Below are 20,898 nucleotides of genomic sequence, written 5' to 3'. Positions count from 1 at the left end.
TAGCATAACATACTCCAGTGAAAATGGTAAGAATGGGACTGGGTACTGACTCCAGTTGTAAAAGGTGCCACCTCTCAAACGCTGACTTCTTGCACCTTTCCTGTGCATGCCCCACATCTTTGCGTACTGGGTGGAGATCTTCACCACACTTAACAGCATCATGGGATGTCACCTAAAGAGCTCCTGCTGGGTGGCACTATCAGGGTTTGTACAGGAGGTACCACCAGACATGTGTAGACTGACTGCGCTTCTCATTTTTTTAGCAAAGCACAGAGTGGCGATGAGGTGGAGAGCATGCTCTGCCACTCTAAACAGATTGGCTTAAGGATGCCACTTATTTTCAGGAACAGCTTACTCTTTACTGGGATCTCATACCTATACAATTACGACCGTAGAATACTCGGTCCCCACTAGAGGAATATCTGCTTAATCAGGCAAATGCTGTGAGTATAGATGACTGGGCTGTCCCATCCCATTTGGGTATTTATTATCTTATTGTATTTTGGTTACCAGTACTATTCTGCAATACGGCAGCAATACTACTGATCTACCGCAGCACATGCCCTTATCTGATGTTGCTGTTTGAAACAAGTACATTAATGTGTTCATTGATATGCCGATGCGAACTGTTTTTCTCTTGCCTTTGTGTTTTTTCCTATATGTACCAATGCTTTGGCTATTGTTGCTCACCAAATCTTTTATGACATGTGACCAATACATTGTAATGACAGTATCTCATTACTTCATGTTTGTTATAGCCACTGTATTGGGATAAGAGTTTCAATAAAAAAACTAAAAAAACTTTTTTCTTAAAGAGGCATCTGTCTGCAGATTCATCACCTTTTGACTATTCCTGTCAGATTGGATCTGATTTTTTTTTTTACCAGTACCTCTGAGCACCAGAATGTGGCATCATGCGGCTCTGCACTGACACCCTTCTGCTCCAGAAATGGCATACGGAACCTATGTAGGCACCACCCAGGTATCTTGATGCCAATTGCTTCCTTTCCATGACTTCAGACGCGATTCCGGAGCAAACTCTTGTCTGTCTGAAACCCGTGCACCTCAGAAAATTCCAAATTATTGTGCAGGCGAAATGTCAGCTCCTAGAACAAAAGCCCTGAAGCCCTATAAGGACTGTTGCAAACAAATGTCTGTGACAAAATTATCCTCAAATTTGTCTGCAGTGCCTGGGGTTGAGCCTTGACTCTATGGCCTGCAGTGACTCCACGTTGATTAACATGGAGGCCATTCGAGACTGTGAAGCTAAACTCTACATCACCAACCACCAGAAGACTCCCGAACGAGACTGGTCCAAATCAAAAGTTCAGTCCCGTTCGAGATCTGGACATCACTGTCGGCACTCCAGTGGTCGGTCTTCCTCTTGATCCAAATCTTCTGTTAAGCCGAAGAAAAATTGCAAGTAATCTAAGAGGCAGGTGGTCCCTTCCCGCCCCTGACACTCTCCTGAGAATTGACAAGTGGCACCATACGTCTTGATCTCTCTCCTGAAGTCATTCGGGTTCGGAGCAGATTCCGCAACTCGTACCGGCGCAACCCAACTTTCCGGGGTCATCTGCCACTCTTAAGACGATCAAAGAGTTGTTTGCAGACATGCTTCGCCTCTTCGGAATCTTGCTGGCTTTCCTCGCCACAATGGGGAAGACTCCACTCTTGTTTTCCCCTCCGTTGCCATGGGCTATGCCAGTTCCCATCGCATCGACACTGATGTGAACTCTTATCGCTTCCAGGAGACAAGGCCACGATCGTCTTCTCTGACATAGAGTTAGCGCTGGTTCAACCTCGATCAAAGTTACGCCCCGGTCTCCTTTGAGGCCCTATTTCCTCCACCTGATCTGCCCCCACAAAAACAGCTGCACTTCCTGCATTCCCTGTTTGGCACAGATTCCATTAATGGTTATGATATAGGTGATGAAATTGGCTAACCTTATCACAAGAGCAATTGGTATGAGGAGGCTAGTGGCATTATACCTCCCTGAGGTAGGATTAGTCTCACCCCCTGGGCCACTGAGGAGACTGTTCCATAAGACCTGGTTATGCGTACAGCTGCCAAAGTCCTTAACCTTTGGCTCCCCACCATAGAATTAAAGACCAAATTTACTTCCAGAGGGGCTCACACTAGGGCAGCCATCTTCTGAGGCCTGCTTACCATTTGAGGCAATTACAGACACCTTGTTGGGAGCATGGGCCAAACCTAGCTCTGGCTCCCGGTCAACCGCCAAATTGCACAACACCACCGCCGTGCCTTGGGTGCCTCTCCATTTTTACATAAGCTCCCTTCTCCTGAAAGCTTGGTGGTGCACATTTGAACTCCGATGGGGAGTCGAAACAGGTGAAGACATTCTGGAAGAGGGTCTTTCCTTTTGGGAGCTTGACACTCAGGTCAGTGAATGCCTGCTGGGGCGCTATTCCCACCCTCTTTGGGACTGGATGGCTCACATCGTCCCAGGTATCCCTTATGATCTCTGACTGGTCCGTGCCCATGCCATTCAGGACGGTTGTTCACAAGTTCACAATTCTTTTAGGCTTGGACACCACTGACTCCATCCGGCACACCATTGGCACCAGTGTCCTCATTCGCTGCCACGCTTGGCTGCAGTCCACCAGTTTTTCAGGCAATGTCCAATCGTCCCTCATGGACATGGCATTTGATGTGACGCACCTGTTTGGGACAAGGCAGACTCTGCTTTTGAGTGTTTCATGGAGAATATCAGGGTTATGGCACGCTCCCTGGACTGCATTATCCCTACCTTTCCACTTGTGGCTTCCGCATAGTTACCCCATACTGCCAGCCTATCCAACCCCAACATAATGTCCAGCAGTTTCATTGTCAATGGGCTGCTCAATCCACTCCACCCTTCGCCAGCATCCCCTCCTGACAATCCTCTTTAGCATGCCCTTCATAGAGCACACACCCAAGAGGAAGCTGGATCTGGTTATTCCCGCTGGGTTGGCCGGCCATTACTTCAGACAGGTGGGTTCTGCAAATTGTTTCAAAGAGCTATGTCCTATTTTTCCTCTCTGCACATCCGCACCTCCTGCCGTCCTATCGCCCCTGCCCCTCCAGCAACTCATTGAGGCTATCTTTCTATTTCTGTAAATAAGTGCAATCCCTTTTGGCTAGAAGGGCTCTCGAGAAAGTGCCTATGTCAGAAGTAGGACATGGTTGATAATCCTGCTATTTTCTTGTGCCCAACAACAAGAGACCTTTGGTCTATTTTATACCCTCACCCTCTAAACACCTTTCAGCATAAGGAAAAATTTCAAATGATCACACTGGCCCAGGTCTGGCATGCCTTCGACCCTAGAGACTGGATGGTGGCGTGGGACACCTATTTCCATATACCCATCCTGCAGTTCTACCGGAGGTTTGTGGTGGAAAAGGACAATTTTTAGTTTGCTGTGCTTCCCCTTTGTTCTCACTAGTGCCTCTTCGGTGTTCACAAATGTGATGGCAGTTGTGGCAGCACATCTTCGGGAGTCAAGGGTGCCAGTCTTCTCCTACATTGATGACTGGCTGTTGAAGGCAGGCCCGCACCAGGCAGTCCTAAACTAATCTAAGGGAGAAGCACTCTCCAAATATCATATTGGCTTATGTTGCATCACAAGGCTTTTGTTCATTCTAATGCTTCCAATTATTAATGGGTATCCATTACATGCACACCGAAGTCTTGTAATTTTATCCCAAAAAAATGGCTACAGTCTTTATCTGTTAGACACAAACTGTTTATAGTCCATTCATTTTCATATCACAAATAGGCAAGTGTTATACACACAGCCCAGCCAACCTGTTTCGTCCCCTCATGGGCCTTCACCAGGCTTGAAAAACTAAAGAAATATACTCTATAAATATCATAAAATCACTTATACATAACCTCCATTATAGATTCTTACAAACAAATGCATAGGTATTTACATTGCATATAAACTCAAAACATAGGCAGGGTTCATGCCACTAGGTCCCCTACTGTTTGGACCAAACTTTTTTTTATTTATTTATTTATTTAACTTATAAAGCGCAATGTCACCAAAAAGGCATCCTGGCGCTGATAACTCGAAATAAGAAGGGAGAAGAGAATGAGCAGGGAACAAACAGCCGACCAAGTTTTAGGAAACAACCAAGTTTTGAGTCTCCTTCTAAAGACACACAGATCACTAACTTGTCTTAGCTCCAAAGGGAGTTGGTTCCAAAGTTTGGCAGCAGCGTACCCAAAGGTTCGACCACCTGCCCTGACTTTCCTAAATCTCTGCATTATCATAAGTTTTGCCGCAGAGGAGCGGTGGCATCTCGCAGGCGCATACCACTTGAACTTTCTCTGCATAGACACAGGACCCAACCTATGCATAGCTTTAAACACTTTGCAGAGAGACTTGAACTGGACTCTTTGTCTAAGCGGAAGCCAGTGTAGTTCTGCCACAGCCACTGAAGAGGCAGATCTTCTAGGCCAACCCAAAGCCAATTTGGCAGCGGTAGACTGGATCCTCTGCAACCTTTCAAGCAAAAATTTGGGAGACTCGAGAAACAAAGCATTGCAGTAATCAAGCCTGCTAAGAATGGTGCTACGAACTATCAAAGCCCGAGCGTGAGATGGAAGCAGATGAAGGATCTTCCGCAGAGACCTAATAATAGCCAGGCAACAGGTCACAGTTTTCATGACCTGAGATTCAAGAGTAAGTTTGGAATCAAACAAGATGCCAAGATTGCGAACCTTCTTTACAGGTTGAACCAAGGTCGAGGTTACAAGGTAAGGCAGAGGGAATTCTGTCCCTCGGACAGTAGAGCACCTCTGTCCTATCAGCATTAAATTGCAGTGAGTTCTCCTTCAGCCAAATGGCCGTATCACGCAAGCAATTGTAAAACACTTCTGTCGATATTGATTGATCTCCCTCAAGGGAGAAAATCAACTGCGTGTCATCGGCCTAATTAATGATGTTAATGTTATGCTTTTTGATGACCGCGATCAGAGGTTTCATGTAGATGTTAAATAAAATAGGGCTGATAGCTGAGCCCTGTGGTACGCCATGTGAGATATTTGAGTAGGTAGATTGAAAAGGGGGAGGGATACTGCTTGCTATAATCCCCTAAGAATGACCGAAGCCATCTTAGGGCTGTTCCCTTCACCCCAACCTCACTCAATCTCTTCAGCAGGATCCCATGGTTGACCGTGTCAAACGCGGCAGACAGGTCGAGCAGAACCAGCACCTCTGCCTGCTCCCTGTCTGTCCGTGTCCGAAGTTCGTCCATCATGGTCACCAGACCAGTTTCAGTTCCATGGGCCGGCCGAAAGCCAAACTGCACCTACTCCAGCAGGTTGTGTTGTTCCAAAATACTTGGAAAGAGTGCTACTCACCGCTCGTTCCACGACTTTGGCTGGGAAAGGCAGGAGGTAGATGGGCCTAAAGTTCTTAAGGCACTCTGGGTCAAGCGAGGGCTTCTTTAACAGAGGTGGCACCACTGCTTGTTTCCACTGTACCGGGACCATACCACTAGACAATGACTGATTATCAATCTGTCGAAGAGTGGGGAACAGCTCTGCCTTAAATTCACTCCAAATTTTAAAGGGCACAGGATCAAGCGGAGACCCTGAGTGGACACCACTGGCCACCCTATCAAAGTCATCCAGTCCTAGGGGCACAAACTCAGAAAGGCAGTACCCCACACACCCCCACAATACTCCAGTTCCTGGTCCCATCAAATAACATCATCATTAATACATCTAAACAAGTGAATTACATCTTATAAGCATTCTCTTAGACATTTTTATTGACGTACTTGGTTAAACAATAACTATTGTTATGCATTCATTATTACTTATTCCAATTTATTCTCGTCTCATATATGGATCACATAAACTATTTACATCATCAAAATTGAAAAGAACCCCAACCACCAATTCGTTTAACATATATAAGGCTAGTCAAATCAAAATATATGCACTTGGTGATTGTAAACAAATGACCTCAATCAAACAAACTGATTAACTGTATTACAGTGTTCTTCAAATTTATTCTAGTTAACAATTTATGATCGATAAGATCGAATGAAATGGTAACTTACTCTTATGAATCATAGATTCTGAAAGAGACCATCATTTGGTTCACCCAATAGTCAATTATGGCCTTCATGTGACTATCATATTCAAGCTTACAGTAAGAAAACCAAAAAAGATCATCTACTATCTAATTATTAAATCTTTCTACTAATACATTCATAAATCCTATCCATTTCACAAAATACTTAATTCATACCATTCATTCAACACCTGTCACAACAATCAATAGACACATATTCCCACCCTTGTTATTGTACTTCCCTTTCAATTAACACAAATAATCTTCGCAGTCATCCACTTAGTCGAAAACCCCGACAAGTACTCTTTTATCTTATATAAGCATCAATCACACCAAACATATTGATGTAAACATCATTCTCCACAATCTAACTTCTCAATATAATATCCAGATATAATCAGCTAAGACACTCTTCCAATCAAAACATTTGGAACTTTCTATCCCTTGACTTCATAAACCTCCCACTGATAATTAAAAAAAGTCCACAACAGAGCCCAAGCCAATCAAAAAATTATTCTATCCTATCAACATTACTTTCTGATTTTTAACCCTTGTATTCGAACAATCCTCCCCCGGTTTCCCTACTCCTTACCTAAAATGGCAGACACTATTCATGACACGTTCCTTTGCTCAATAGGGGGTATCGAATAAACCACCGCTACTACTGATTGACATTTATTTAGTCCAAAAACAGTAGTCACCTGATCCGTTCCAACCAATACGCAGAAAGTAAATCTCTAATTCACAATGCAATGTGGCTGCTTATCTTTTATCTAGTAATCCTATTTATCGAACTGTGCCAAAGTCACTTAATCTACCAGCAGCATATGTGAAATGTTGCTCTGCTCGTTTGCCATATATTAAGCACACCACCCTCTTTTGTTCCTGAATTGGGTTAGTCTCGAAGCAGTGGTCACATTACCAATTCTATTTTATCCGCTAATAGTAATGATCAAGCTCACCCAACGCGATATCTCCTATGTGGTTGCCATCTTATCTCTAATCAACAAAACCTCTTGTTACCAAAATTCTTCAATGCCTCAAATCTTCTCATAGACCTTCATGTCTAACTCTTTGATCACCTTACGATCTACACTGCAAGCTCAATGTAAAAAGAATTAAACGCAAAGAAAAAATGAATAATTAAAAAAAAAAGTAATCCTCCATCGATAGTTACATCAACATGATCGTCATCTGGTACTGGTGCAGAACGTGCTACTAAATGATCGTAAATAAACAATAATCCACCACGCATAACCAGTGCAACCTATACACTCTTGCTCATCATTCAGCAATTATATGTTACAACTTTGTCATTCCTATTCTCAATGTTATAAAAAAACGATGTACTTCTCTACACTGCCCGCAACCTACAAATCAGTTTGGCTTCAGTTTGTCTAAGGTATAATTCCTGATCCCCACCTCTAGAATTGTGCGTTATTCTTTGTATTCCATTAAATCTGAAATCCCAATTATCTAGATGACATTCATTCATGTGTTTCACCAAATGTGAATTTTGATCCAAATTTCCAATGGCCCTACTATGTTCTTGGATACGACCTTTTCGGTGTGTTATTACACTACCAACATACATTTTAAAATAATTATAAATAATAAGATACACAACATAAGAACTATTATAATTAGTAAACTGATACACCTGAAACGTTCTTACAGAATTATAACTGAACTAGCAGCCCGTCCTGACCTTGTCCGGGAGCAATCAGGCTTCCCCGACCCCCGCCTGCCCCGACATTGTCCAGCATTTCGGGCCCCCGCCCGCCCCGTCCCCCGCCTGCCCCGACCTCCGCCTGCCCCGACCTCCGCCTGCCCCAACATTGTCCCCCGGAGCCTTAAAAAGGCGACATATGATAGTCACAGCAGTGCACTATAATGCAAAACAGTCTCACTGTATTGCAGCTATTACTCCAGCCTTCGCCTGGAAATTACCATTTCCATGTGTTTAGAGTGGGGATAAATCGAACCAGATTTCCTGGCTTTCCTTCGGGCTGCTTGCTTTCCCCGTCCCCCCCGCCCCCCGCCTGCCCCGACCCCCGCCTGCACCAACATTGTCCCCCGGAGCCTTAAAAAGGCGACATATGATAGTCACAGCAGTGCGCTTCGGGCTGTTTGCTTTCCCCGTCCACATGAAATGTACCACGAAAAGAGGGCACATTTAAACACGGCTCCGAGGTTGACGGATCACTTTCGCCTGTGGGGTCTCTTTGAGCGGGGTTTACCCATGACGGAGCTCAGCGTGCCGAGATTCCAGCATGGTAACATAATGCCCACGTGTCAACCTAATGACCCTTAAAGCTGAAACGCTGGCGCTTTGCAGTTCAACTTCCTGATATGTGTTTGAGGTAAAACTAATGAGCGTGATCGTGCTAGTTTGGAGCCTTACATCACTCCGTCCCCCGCCTGCCCCGACCCCCGCTGCCTTACGCCGCCGCTCCTCAGTCCACCGCTCCTCGCTGCTCCTCCCCCGTACTTCCTTGTATATGATGGTACCAATCTCCATTAGATAGAAACGGCAGTCGTCAACAACCTCCAGAAGACAGCAAATCTGCTGTCATTTTTGGGGTTCACTGTCAATGTGCTGAAGTCACACCTGACTCCTTCTCAGATACTTAACTTAATCAGACCCATTCTGGATGTAATTAGGTTTTGTGCCTTTCTTCTGATAAAAAAGGATCCAGGACATTCAGGCTATCATCTCAATCTTTCAGCCTCGGTCTTGAATTTCTGTGAGGTTGACTCTGAGGCTGCTGGGACTGATGGACTCCTACAGCCTGCTGGTCGAGCATGCCAGGTGGCATATGCGGGCACTGAAGTCTTATTGGGCCTAACATCAAAGGGATCTCTCTGACCATGTTCAGATTTTGGAAGACACTGGAAAAGATCAGCAGTAGTTGTTACTGTACCTCGATTGGGTCAGCGGCAGACCCCTCTCCTTCCCCACCCAGAGCTCACTGTGGTGACTGATGCATTGCTTGTGGGTTGGCATGGCTATCTAGGAGAGGTGGAGATCAGAGACCTCTGGTCTCCCATGGAGTCCTGTGTCCACAATGCCCTTCTGGAGCCGCGTGTCATCCACTTGGCATTGAAAGCTTTCCTTACATCTATAAAAGGGAGGCTGGTACAGGTGCTCTTGGACAACAACACCAATGTGGTATTGCAACAAACTGGGTGGGGAGGGGCGGAGTCACTGACCCTGTGCCAGGAGGCCTTGTGCCTCCGGAAGTTGCTGGATCAGCACGCAATCTTCCGGGTGGTGAACCACATGGATCATTGAATGACGGAGCGGGCAAGCACAGATCTGCGCCTAGCAGATCACGAGTGGTAGTGTGTTTGATGCTGCAATTGATGTCAGCATGCAGGAGTGGCTCCCATTTACCCTCTGTACATCATTTCCGAAGCTGTACGCTGTGAGGGCGGAGCCACACAGTGCCACCCATGACGCACAGAGGTACTGCCGAAAAGTTTCCAGATATTGTCTGATGCTTAGGGAATATACAAAAGGTGAGGAGGAATCTGCGGCTAGATCATTTCTACCAGAACTAGCATTTTAGCAGGCAAGTAACTTGTTCATTTGTCCCTACGGGACATGGTGGCTCAAGTTTTACCTGCAGTTCCATATAAACTGCTGGCCTCCCCAACCCAAGCTATCTAGGATGGCCGCAATGGTGCAAGAATTAGTGGTTTGATTTGGCTTGGACATGACTGACTGCCTATGTCAGATAATGGGTACACATCTCCTGGCTTCTCCGGGCATATCCAAGCCTCCCTGATGGACATGCCATTTGATGGCTCCCGCCTGTATTGCGAAAAAACGGATTTGGCCCTAGAACAGTTTAAAGAAAGCAGGGCCATGGCATGATCTTTGGGTCTTTAAGCACCACCAGACAGTTCTGCCAGCAATTCTGCCTTATCCATGCCTATGGCTGGAGTATTCATTTTCAACAACACCAGACACCTCCACCATCCCAACAAGCCTTTCAGCCCTTTCGTAGCAGCAGTTCATATGCACCCTCCCATTCTTGTCCACCCCACCATACCTTCTGCTATCATCAGAGCTGCTGATGGAAGACCACCTGTCTTGAGGCAGGAAGTGCTAGCCCAATTGGCCAAAGAGTTCATAGAGAGGGATTTTGCCTCGGAAGAGGTACTGGTTTTTACTCCTAATACTTCCTTCTGCTGAAGAACAATGGTGACCGTTATCCTGTTTTACATCTTCACCCTCTCAACGGCTTCCTCCAGTGGGAGTCATCAGTGAGCCATGCTTTGGTTAAAAACAACATTTTAAGGTCCTATTTGGAAATTAAATCATAAATTTGGAATAAATTCTTTGCCGCTAATCTCATAGAGCATAGCCTTCACTGTACTTTCACTAGATTGTTTTTATGAAGGTGAACGAAGAGAAGCTTTGTAAAACAAATAAGGTGATAAAAGTTCTCAGCTTTTAGCTTCTTTACCACATGTTCCTGCAGGGCACATCAACATGGAAAAAGGACAGTATGAATTTGGGAGTATAGCATTTGGAATTATATTCCGAGATAGCAAAGTGAGGTCGGATTCATTTGGGGCAGGGTTCCTGCTGGTGTGCTGGAACGCACAGGTGCAGTTAGACTTGCCTTTGGAACACAATAATGGCCCTTAAGTAATCTGTATGGCATAGGACCCTTATTGAGGACTAGCACCTCATCCTTTGGCAAAATGACAGCTCCTGATAGGGAGTTGGGGTCTTACATCCAACATGCTACATGGGTGATGACAATCCGACGAGAGTCCAGTGTGAAAAGTGCTGCACACATACGCATAGAGAGAATGTAACACTGAGGGATCATACTAAAACCAGCATAGAGCAAATAGAAAAAAATTGAGGGAACTGAATAATCCAAACGGTTAGTATTAACACCTGTGTGCTTGTATTATTTCTAAAGTGCTGGCACAGCAGTTACCTGTTTAGCACTATGATCACTATAGTATATTTGATGAGATCAGAATTACTTGCCGTTGTATACCTAAAGTGTATAACAATTAACATTGTGTAGGACAGCAACTGATCACACAAGATTGATTTTGTATTCGTAATTCCTTCATTCAAGTTAATCGAAGATAGTTCATGTTGGGTGTGCATCAGTGCCTGTTGCTGCATTGGGACACTTTCAAGGGGTTATGTTAATTTCCCGACTCTTACAAGCTACAAAATTAATCATCTCTATAGTTTCCTAATGATCTGCAGCTAATCCGTTCCCTATAAGCAGCTGTATTGTTAAGTATGATTTCACCTGGAAACCTTTATTGTCAGTGTTGAGTTGGAATCCTGGTGATGCACTGCTCTGACATCAGAGTAGTAAAGCATATTGCCCTGAAACTAATGTTCAGTCGTGGCCTGCCACCTTCCAGAATGGTGCTGCAGGAGTGTTTGCTTACTTCCTGTGTCATTCTCAATATTTTGTACATTTACTTAAGTACTCAACATTTCCTATAATGTTGTCACACCACCATCTTCTGCTTGCTACTTCAGTCTTCCTACATACTCAACTGAAATAATGCTGCCAGAAGTGTACATAGACCTAGATTTAGGAAGATGTGCACTTAGCTTGCTGAATATAACCATGAGTGTACACCATCTTCCTTGTGAACATTGAATATGGCTCTCATGTCCTGGATGGATGAACCCGTGTTACAACCCCCTCAAGTTTTGTCTTGAGGGCGTTATGTTTTTTAAGCCTTCTTACAGCTGACTGTCTTACTGGCTCCTTTGAACGTTTCTAGGTTCTCACCACAAGTCAGACTCCTCAGGCATTCTGGCCAATTAACTCACAATACATCCCTGTATATACAGGCAGCACTTGGTCTCTTAAGCAAATCACAGGCAACACGTACAGTTCTGATTCATAACTCTCATTCTATACATCATCTCTGCATTAAGACCGTCATAGTGACTGAACATACTGTGGTTTTTACTGTACTGTAACTTTAACATTGATAGCAACGCTGCCAAACAATTCAGGTTAATAAATTGTGCTTATGCTGTTAACACTGATACAGTTGTGTGGATGGTGAGTGCTTCTGGCTTCTTTTTTAAACTCCCTTCCTGCTTTCCGTTTCCTTTAGGAGTGCACCATGTGTTCGACACAACGATTGCTGCCGACTTTAGTGTCTTGGAAAGTCAGAAAGAGTTTGTGAAACGGTACCTCCAGAGGAACCATGATGAGCATGCCTTCCCCATGTTCGCTTCCGCCTGCCCTGGTAAGAAGCCTGACTGATGTGGTATGCTACCACTGTATCAACAAGATTGTTACCCTCCCTACAGGACTGTCCATACCGGAGATTTAGACTCAAAATTGTAAAAATTCTAGGTTGGTTGAGAGTTGTTGAACTGATATTCTGGCTGCTATCAGTTCAAGGCTGGATGGGTTTTGGATCAGTGACATTACAATATTGACCATTTACATCCGACCTCTAATGCTGTGGGTTAGATTATGGTATGTGCCCGAACTTCAAGATTATAGAGACGGGCTGAAGGAAATTATGACACTCGACAGTCAGAGTACCACCCCATGGCTAAGGCACATTCAGACATGGCTGAATAATATAGGATTGAAGCATTTTTGGGAGAATCCCGAGCAATTACCCGCCAATCCCAAACTAATTCTAAAAAGGGCCTTTTGGAGTTTCATATTAAGTAGGACTGTAAGTAATACAACTAGTGGAACCTTAGTTGCAAAGTTTCTAAACTTTAAGGACGAACCCCTCTATGAGATCTTTATGGATGAGATAGAGCCCCCACTTGCCAAAACTTTGTTTTTAAAATTTTGGTATGGAAATTTATTAATTAAAACTACTTAGGCACGTTGGGCTAGGAACCGCGATTCATCATCCCCAGTAATGGACGAAATTCTCCCCATGTGTGACCATAACCAGACCGAAAACGAGCAACACATTCTCTTTTTCTGCCCTTTTTATGTTCAGGCAAGAAAGAAGTGGATTAAACCAATATGCCTACTTTTAGGCTTGAGGTCATGTTCACAGGCTCTGAGAATCCTAACAACAAACACATCTCAACATATAATATTTAGTGTCAGTAGATTTTTACTTTCTATCTTTTATCAAAGGAAAAAAATGGGGCATCAATTGTAATCGAACTGATTGCTTGGAATCGACATGATGGTCCATTCTATGATCTATGAATGTATGTTCCCGCTCAAATTAACTTCCGACTTGAATTGTACCTTCTAACTAATGTGTTTTTATGGTTTTATGTAGTAACATGTTTTTTATTAACTAATGAAATGCAATGTAATGTATGCACTGTCTTTTATGGCATTTTAGCCGAAATAAAGAATTTAAAGACCATTTACATTTACAGTTCACAAACTAAATTACCTATTGATGCCCCAAATAATAGGCATTTTTGTCCGCCAACTTTAAGGCAGCCATTTTATGGAAATCATACATTAGATGACTCAGCCCTACTGTGTATCACACCAGTATCTGGCGTGTTGCGCACATATCCCTTCAGTGATCGTTGATGCTACTTGGCTATTTTTCAGGCAAAATATTTTTTTTAAGTCCTCATACCATCTTCAATTATTGAAATAAGCACCATTACGGTATCTGGGGTCCACGTGCTCCAAATATTGGATTGACTTCTTTAAGCATATTAACTGGGCTTCCTCAAACCATCCTACTCCAATGCCCGACTGCTTTAAGAAGATGTAATCATTGAACAAATTAATTCTCAGTACATCCCGAAAGTCACCACCCTCCTTTCGCTTATCTTACCATCTATCTATCTTCTCAAAATAGGCCACAGAGTTTGTCCAGGCATGCCAAGAGGGTGGAGAGGCTTGAGTCCATAATTTGCAAATTTCTCTTCTCGCAATTAAGATTAAATAGAATGTTACATTTCATTGCTTTGTGTTTGAAAATAGGCCTCCCACATCCTGTTGCCTTATCCCAAACATGATTAAGATCGTGCTTACCTCCATAGTAATACCCAATGTGAGGGAGACCCACAGTAGCCAAAACTCTTCTAACTTTGGGAGGGATTGCAGTAAGTAGGCGGCTGCCTGACCTCACACGCGATCGTGTTTTTAATCTGTGTAAAACTGAAAATCCTGCGCTCGTAAGTGTGTTAGTTTTAAAATTGAAGTAGAATTGCACTTGTGATTTACTACATGCTGCCTTAGCCTTTTTAAAAAATATCGGAATCACTTTCTCCCTCGCCTGCTGGTTTTGTTCTCTCCGCTGTTACCCGTCTCGGTCCCCGCAGCTGCGGCTGTTTGAGTGGAGGGCGTGATTGTCAGAGAGCTGACCACTCACCGAGCTTCACCTGGGTAGAGGGGGCAGAGCAGCTTGCCACGTTACACCCGACATAATTGGATGTCAGAGTGTACGCGCAGCGGGCGCGCCGAAGGCACGCCAAAGGCAAGCCCTTCTGCGCCCGTCCGCGCCAGACCGGGACTAGGGGCTGGGAACCCTGGCCAACGGCAGGTGTACTCAGCAGCGTCACTCAAAGCCCTAAATCTTAATGGCCTTACTATAAGTACTAACACCCTAAAGAAACAGCCTATTAAACATCCTAAAAGAGAAAGGTGACAACACCCCGAACCTCTGTTCATGAAAACCAGTACATCAAGCCATTAAACAGACAAAATTAAAAGTGGCGACCCTTAACAGTTGTTCGCTACAAAAACATCACCTTGAGGTCTTCTCCCTACTTCAGGATGGAGACCTTGATGTCTTGGCTCTTACGGAAACTTGGCTAGGGGAAACATCTACACCAGACATCATCTCCGCCCTACCAGGCGACTATGACGTCCTATGGCACAACCGTAGCAGCAACACAAGAGGGGGGGGGGGTTGCTATCTTTTTAAAAAAACAGCTTACGGTCACCAAAATATTAGCAGAGAATAGTGACAACACAGACCTCCTCGGTGTAAAAATCTCTTTCACCAACTACTGCTTCGCACTCGTGGTATTTTACCGTCCCCCAAGATCAACCCCAATGTTTAACGACCTTTTCACGAAATAATCTCTGATATCTGCACACAGTACAAAAACATACTGGTAGTTGGGGACTTTAACTACCACTGGGACGTATCACCCAAAGATCCAGTGGCGCACCAACTGGAGCTATCATTGAATACACTTGGTCTCCTTCAAATAGTCAAAAGCCCCAAGCACAATAAAGGACACACCCTAGACCTAGTCTGGACGTCTCAACCACGGTCCAAGCTTATAGATATCAGCGCTTGTGTGTGGTCCGACCACTTTCTTATCAGCTGTTGGATACCGACAGATACCTAACTGCCCAAACCCCCGCCCAAATGGAAAACGGTACGGAAATGGAATCTAATTGAACCCACAATGTTAGTAGAAACCCTCCTCAGGTCCCCCTCCCCCAATGCTATAAAGGGCAACCTTGATCAGGAATGCGAAACCCTCACGGATAGTCTACGAGCAGCAATAGATCCTGTCGCTCCCGAGAAAAGGGAAAGGATCAAAGATAAGGGAAAAGGGGCACCCTGGTTTAGTAACTCATTAAGGGAAGCAAAGATAAAGCTCCGCCACTCAGAGAGGCAATGGCGCAAAATTAACGATCTAGCTGAGCGACAAATCTACAAAACGCAGCTCAAGCGTTACAAAAAACTCATCACTGCCACCAAAGCAGAATACTACGAGACCAGAATCACTTCAGCGGCAAACAAACAGAAAGAGACCTTCAGAATATTGAAGGAGCTCAGCCAAAAGACGGAACAGAAACCAGAGGTCGGCAGCATTGACTGTAACACATTCCAAGTCTTCTTCCTGCACAAAGTGAGAGACATCCTCTCTGATATTGACTACATCCGGACTAATTTCAGTCCTGTTCACCTACCCCTGGAACCCCCCTCAGATCTTATGCTCACTAGCTTCCCCACACTGGTGGACCCTGTTTCCCTCTGTCAAATCATGACTCGTATCAAAACAGGTTCCCCTTCAGACCCCTGCACCCCCAAATTCTTCACAATGGCACTTCCTGCCTTGGAAAACCATATCATCTCCATGCTCAACCACTCCCTGGAGTCCGGGTATATGCCATCTAACCTAAAAGAAGCTAGAGTTATACCCCTTTTAAAGAAATCTGGGGCGGACGTGGCCAATCTTAAAAACTATAGGCCCATATCCCAGCTACCCTTCCTGGCAAAAGTCATGGAGCAGCATGTCCTTAAATCACTCTCCTCTTTCCTGGAAAACAACCAACTCCTCCACGCTCGCCAAGCAGGCTTTAGAGCACACCACAGCACTGAGCTGGTCATGCTGACGGTGCTTGACGAGCTTATATCCATGGCTGACAGTAAAAAGCCCAGTGCCCTGATCCTATTGGACCTATCAGCAGCGTTTGATACTGTCAGTCATGAGATACTACTGACCAGACTTTCCACCTTGGGTGTCAATGGTCAAGCGCACTAATGGCTCAAGTCCTTTCGATCAGGCCGGTCCCAAAGAATTCAGCAGGGCGAGCAGATATCAGATAAAGGGCTGCTTAGTTGTGTCGTCCCTCAAGGCTCCGCTCTGTCTCCACTACACTTTAATATTTATTTACAACCACTGATAGTAACTTTAGCCAACATGGACTGTAAAATATTCAACAACGCTGATGACACTCAACTACTCCTCAGTATACATAACACCCCCCTCGCCCAAGCACATGTTCAAAATGTGCTCAGATTTACAGTGAGCTGGATGTCAGCAAACTCGCTGAAAATTAATCCAGACAAAACAGAGATTTTAGTCATCCTTTCTATCAACTCGCCCTGGAATGACCTTTTTTGGCCCCAGGAGCTAGGCCTCACTCCTACCCCCGTGCCAGTCTTGAAGAGCCTTGGTCTGAAAATCGATTCAGAGCTCTCAATGGCCAATCAAGACACCTCGGTGGTCGGTACATGCAGTAGCCTGATCAGACAGATGCGGAAACTCACCCCTCTTTTGACCACCACCTCAATACAAATGTTAGTTTCGGCCACCATCGTTTCAAGACTGGATTATGGCAATGCCTTATACTTGGGCCTCCCTCAGAAACTAACCAACAGTCTTCAGGTAGTCCTTAACGATGCAGCAAGACTGGTCTTCAGGCTTCCTAGAAAATCCCATGCCACCCCGCTGCTACACAAACTACATTGGCTCCCTATTAGGCAGTGAGCAAAATTCAAGGGCCTCTGCATTACCCACAAATCAATCTATGGCCAAGCCCCAACCTATATAAAAGAATCCCTAGAGGCCTATGTACCTGGTCGCACGCTACGGTCCTCCAAGGCTGGTCGTCTATCCTGCCCCAGATACAAGCTTACATCAAAAGGAGGCAGAGCCTTCTTTGTCGTGGCCCCTCAGCTCTGGAACGAGCTTCCTGCACACCTCCGTAAGGAACCCTCCCTGCTCCGTTTCAGGAAACAACTCAAAACTATCTTGTTCAGAGAATCATTTAGGACTGCTTAAACTGATGCATCAGCCCGGTGTCGTCTAGTTGCCCACCTTCTCCCCCCACCTTTGAGAGACCTGTTGGTGATTCAGTGCTATATAAATGTCAATTAACAATAACAATAACAACAATAACAATAACAGGTGGCGAACATTTGCATATCGTCCGACTCGTTGCTTCCACAACGCTTGCATATCGGTTCGCCATTTCCCTTACTTTTTGCCATCCTTTCCAGAGTCCAGTATATTCTATAAAGAGTAAAGAAGTAGTTCTTCCTTAATGCAGCAGGCTTAACAATCGAGTAAGGTGTAGATAAAGATACTTACCATAATTTTTCTAGCTCAGCGTCCGGCAAGTATCCATCCCATACCAGAAATGGAGCTCTCATCTGGTCATTAGCCTCTGTAAGTCGATGTTGGTACCACTGTGCCACTTCCCTTTTCTTTGACCAGCAATCTTGGAGGTCCATTTCCATTTGACTTGGTTGCATTCCTGTCCAGTCTTGGCTCTAAAGCCATTAGTTCATCTGATAGATTTTGAACCTAGAGATTGTCCCTTCAGTCCTGTTACTCCAGTATTCCCAGGATAGGTGTTGCCCCTCGTCTAACAACTGCTCCCAACTGCTTATCCTGCACTGTTCAAAGAGGGCCGAAAGAGTATCCAGCAAGCACTCCGGATTACCTGGGGAGTCCTATATGGGGGACAGTTTACTGTAATATGTACTACCCAAAAGCGATCTGACCTCCATCCAGATTTTTGCTGCTGCTTGAATTTTTTTAGTCTGAACTTCTTAAAGTATATAGGCGCCCCAAACTTGTAAGTAAAGCCCTCCTTGGGAAAGCCCGAAAGCATTGCTCTGTACATAGTGCCAATTAAGGTCTTGTCTGGGCTGGAAAATAGCATTCTGTTATTCTTGAGCTTAAGCTTGAAGTCTGGCAGCCCCAACCCCCCCAGGCCTTTCTCCTTAATTTCTTCCAAGAGAGACGTACTCCTTTGTTGCCCCAAATAAAAGATGTGATTTTCCCCTGCAGGGCTTTAATGCCCTTTCTATCAAAGTTTAGGGGGATATTGTTAAACAGAAAAGCAACTTTAGGAAGGAGGAACATCTTTACCAAATTGATCTGCCCATATATAGATAAGGGTAGATTCCGCCATCTCGTTAACAAATTTCCTATCTCCGGACTCCCTTTTTCTAAATTAGCTGCTGCAATTTTCCCAATATCCTTAGTTATTTTTAGCCCCAGATACCTCATCTCTGTAACACTTACAACATCCTGCTCAGAATGGTTCCACACCAGAACTTCTGTTTTGCCCTATTAATCTTATATCCAGAGTTTGCCGAAAATCCTTGCCTCTGCCATGAGTTGTGGTAAAGCTGAGTTTATGTCTGAAGTTAAGATCATCAAGTCATCCGTGTATAATTTTATCCTCTGATTTGCAATGATTTGATGTATATGAATGTTTAGTTGACACACCTAGATAGCTGTGATGAAATGGTTGAAGTTTGTATTGTACCATGAAATCTAAAGTGCTAATAAACAGATTTGACAAAAAAATCAGTGTATAATTCTATCTTCCTAGAAAAGAACTCTACCTCAAAAGCCTTTATTTCTACGTTTAATCTTAAGCTTTGGGCAAATGGCTCAATATAAAGGTCAAATAGAATGGGAGAGAGAAGACACACCTGTCTGGTCCCCCTTTCTATTTTCACTGATGTTGACAGGGAGTCGTTCACTAAGACTCGAGCAATAGGAGTATTATAAATCTTGTATAATGTAGCTAACAGAGACTTGCACATGCCAAAATTATCTAACACTGTCATAAGATAACTCTAAAGCGATCAAACGCCTTGGCCGCGTCCATGGTAACAACCACTAATGAGGAGCCTCAAGTTAGGCTAGCCTATCAGCAAGTGAGTCAGTATCTCTCTGTGTCTTCTTCCTCTCTCATGGGAGGGCACCCCTGTGCCTCCCTGCTGGGGACGACGGGGGGTTCTTCAAGCATCCCACCTTGAAGAACAGACTCTGGCACATTTCTCGGGCACAGGTGCCAGGTATTAGGACTCGTGGGACTTGAACCAATGATTTATGGGAAGGAAGTGTCGGAAGGGGGGAACGGGGGGGGGGAGTAGGGGACCTTTCATGTGCTTTACTGGCGGGACCCACAGCTCAGGCACTCAACGTCCATTGAACTCAAAGGGCTACAGCCTTCTCCTCTCACCCCCCCCCCCTTGTGTATGTGAGCCCGGGTGAAATAGCTTCAGGTACACACAAAGCCACACCCGAGTACTTCACAGGTCTTTAAAAGAACTTTTACTTGTTAATGAGGCTTTGATGTTTTTCACCCCTTGGTGTGAATTAGGCCTCCGCTATGAGCACCCTCAATCAGCCTGACGCCACTAAGGCAAACACACAGGAACTGCACGCTCTGACCGAATCTGCGACCCCCTTCCCAGGACTCCACCACCCCCCAGGGGGTCGCGCCCCATAGATTGAAAACCTCTGCTCTAGACCAAGCTTTAGACACATCCCAAGCTATATGCGGGGGGTCCAATGTCATATCTCTAGAGCAATACTGCCCTGTTCCCAGGGCTAACTTAGCCACTATCCCTTCCCTAAGTAAGTTCCTGTCCACCTCCTTTTCCCTGTTGAGTCTACCAAATCCACTTTTAAAAGCAGAGCTGCATGACCTGAGAGGTGAATAAGGAGAAGGCCTATCCGTGCCACTTCTTCCACCTCTTACCTGTCCATAAAAAAGTAATCTAGTCTGGAATAGTGACTGTTTTTACTATGGTAGGTGTAATCCCTGCAGTTCTCATTTACTTTATGAATTAGATTATAATTTTCCAACATATCCACTAAATAAGCTCTCATCTTTTGGGAATTAATCTGAATCCGTACTGAGGATCTATCAAGGTTATTGTCTAAGAGAAGGTTTAAAAAAAAATTGCCGGATGTTGTCAATATTCGGGCCATAGTAATTCAGTAGCGTATACAGACTTTGAAATATATTGATCTCAGCTATAGTCCAGCGGCCTCCCTCATCCGCTTCATACCTTGTCTGCCCATCTCCGGATCTCATTTTAATTAGCTGTGCTATACCTTTAGTACATTGCGGTTGATTATTATTATTATTATTAAAATTTTATAGAGCGCGTAGTCACCCTGAGGTATCCCAGCGCTAGAGATCCCTACTTCTGAGGGTTCGGCATCAGAGAAGGGGAGAGGGCCAGTTTCAGAAGGGGAAGGTTACAATTAAGGAAAGAGATGAGCTTTGAGCCGTTTCCTGAATCGTAAATAATTGGATTCTTTTCTCAAGTCTCGGGGAAGAG

At 44.7% G+C, this 20,898-nt stretch overlaps 1 protein-coding gene across 4 annotated transcripts in view; it reads left to right on the top strand.

Moving 5' to 3' along the window:
• Window positions 1-20,898, top strand: part of NARF (nuclear prelamin A recognition factor) — a 398,106-nt gene that overhangs the window by 252,725 nt on the left and 124,483 nt on the right. For all 4 annotated transcript variants that reach the window (XM_086930648.1, XM_086930650.1, XM_086930651.1 and 1 more), the window contains one exon: window positions 12,217-12,351. In XM_086930648.1, the coding sequence (XP_086786774.1) occupies window positions 12,217-12,351 (135 nt within the window). The remainder of the gene's footprint in view (window positions 1-12,216; window positions 12,352-20,898) is intronic.

Source organism: Lissotriton vulgaris, chromosome 7 (assembly GCF_964263255.1).
Source record: "Lissotriton vulgaris chromosome 7, aLisVul1.2, whole genome shotgun sequence".
In the NCBI taxonomy this organism is placed as follows: domain Eukaryota; kingdom Metazoa; phylum Chordata; class Amphibia; order Caudata; family Salamandridae; genus Lissotriton; species Lissotriton vulgaris.
Note: the sequence above shows the minus strand (reverse complement) of the source record. Positions and strands in the feature narration are given on the sequence as shown.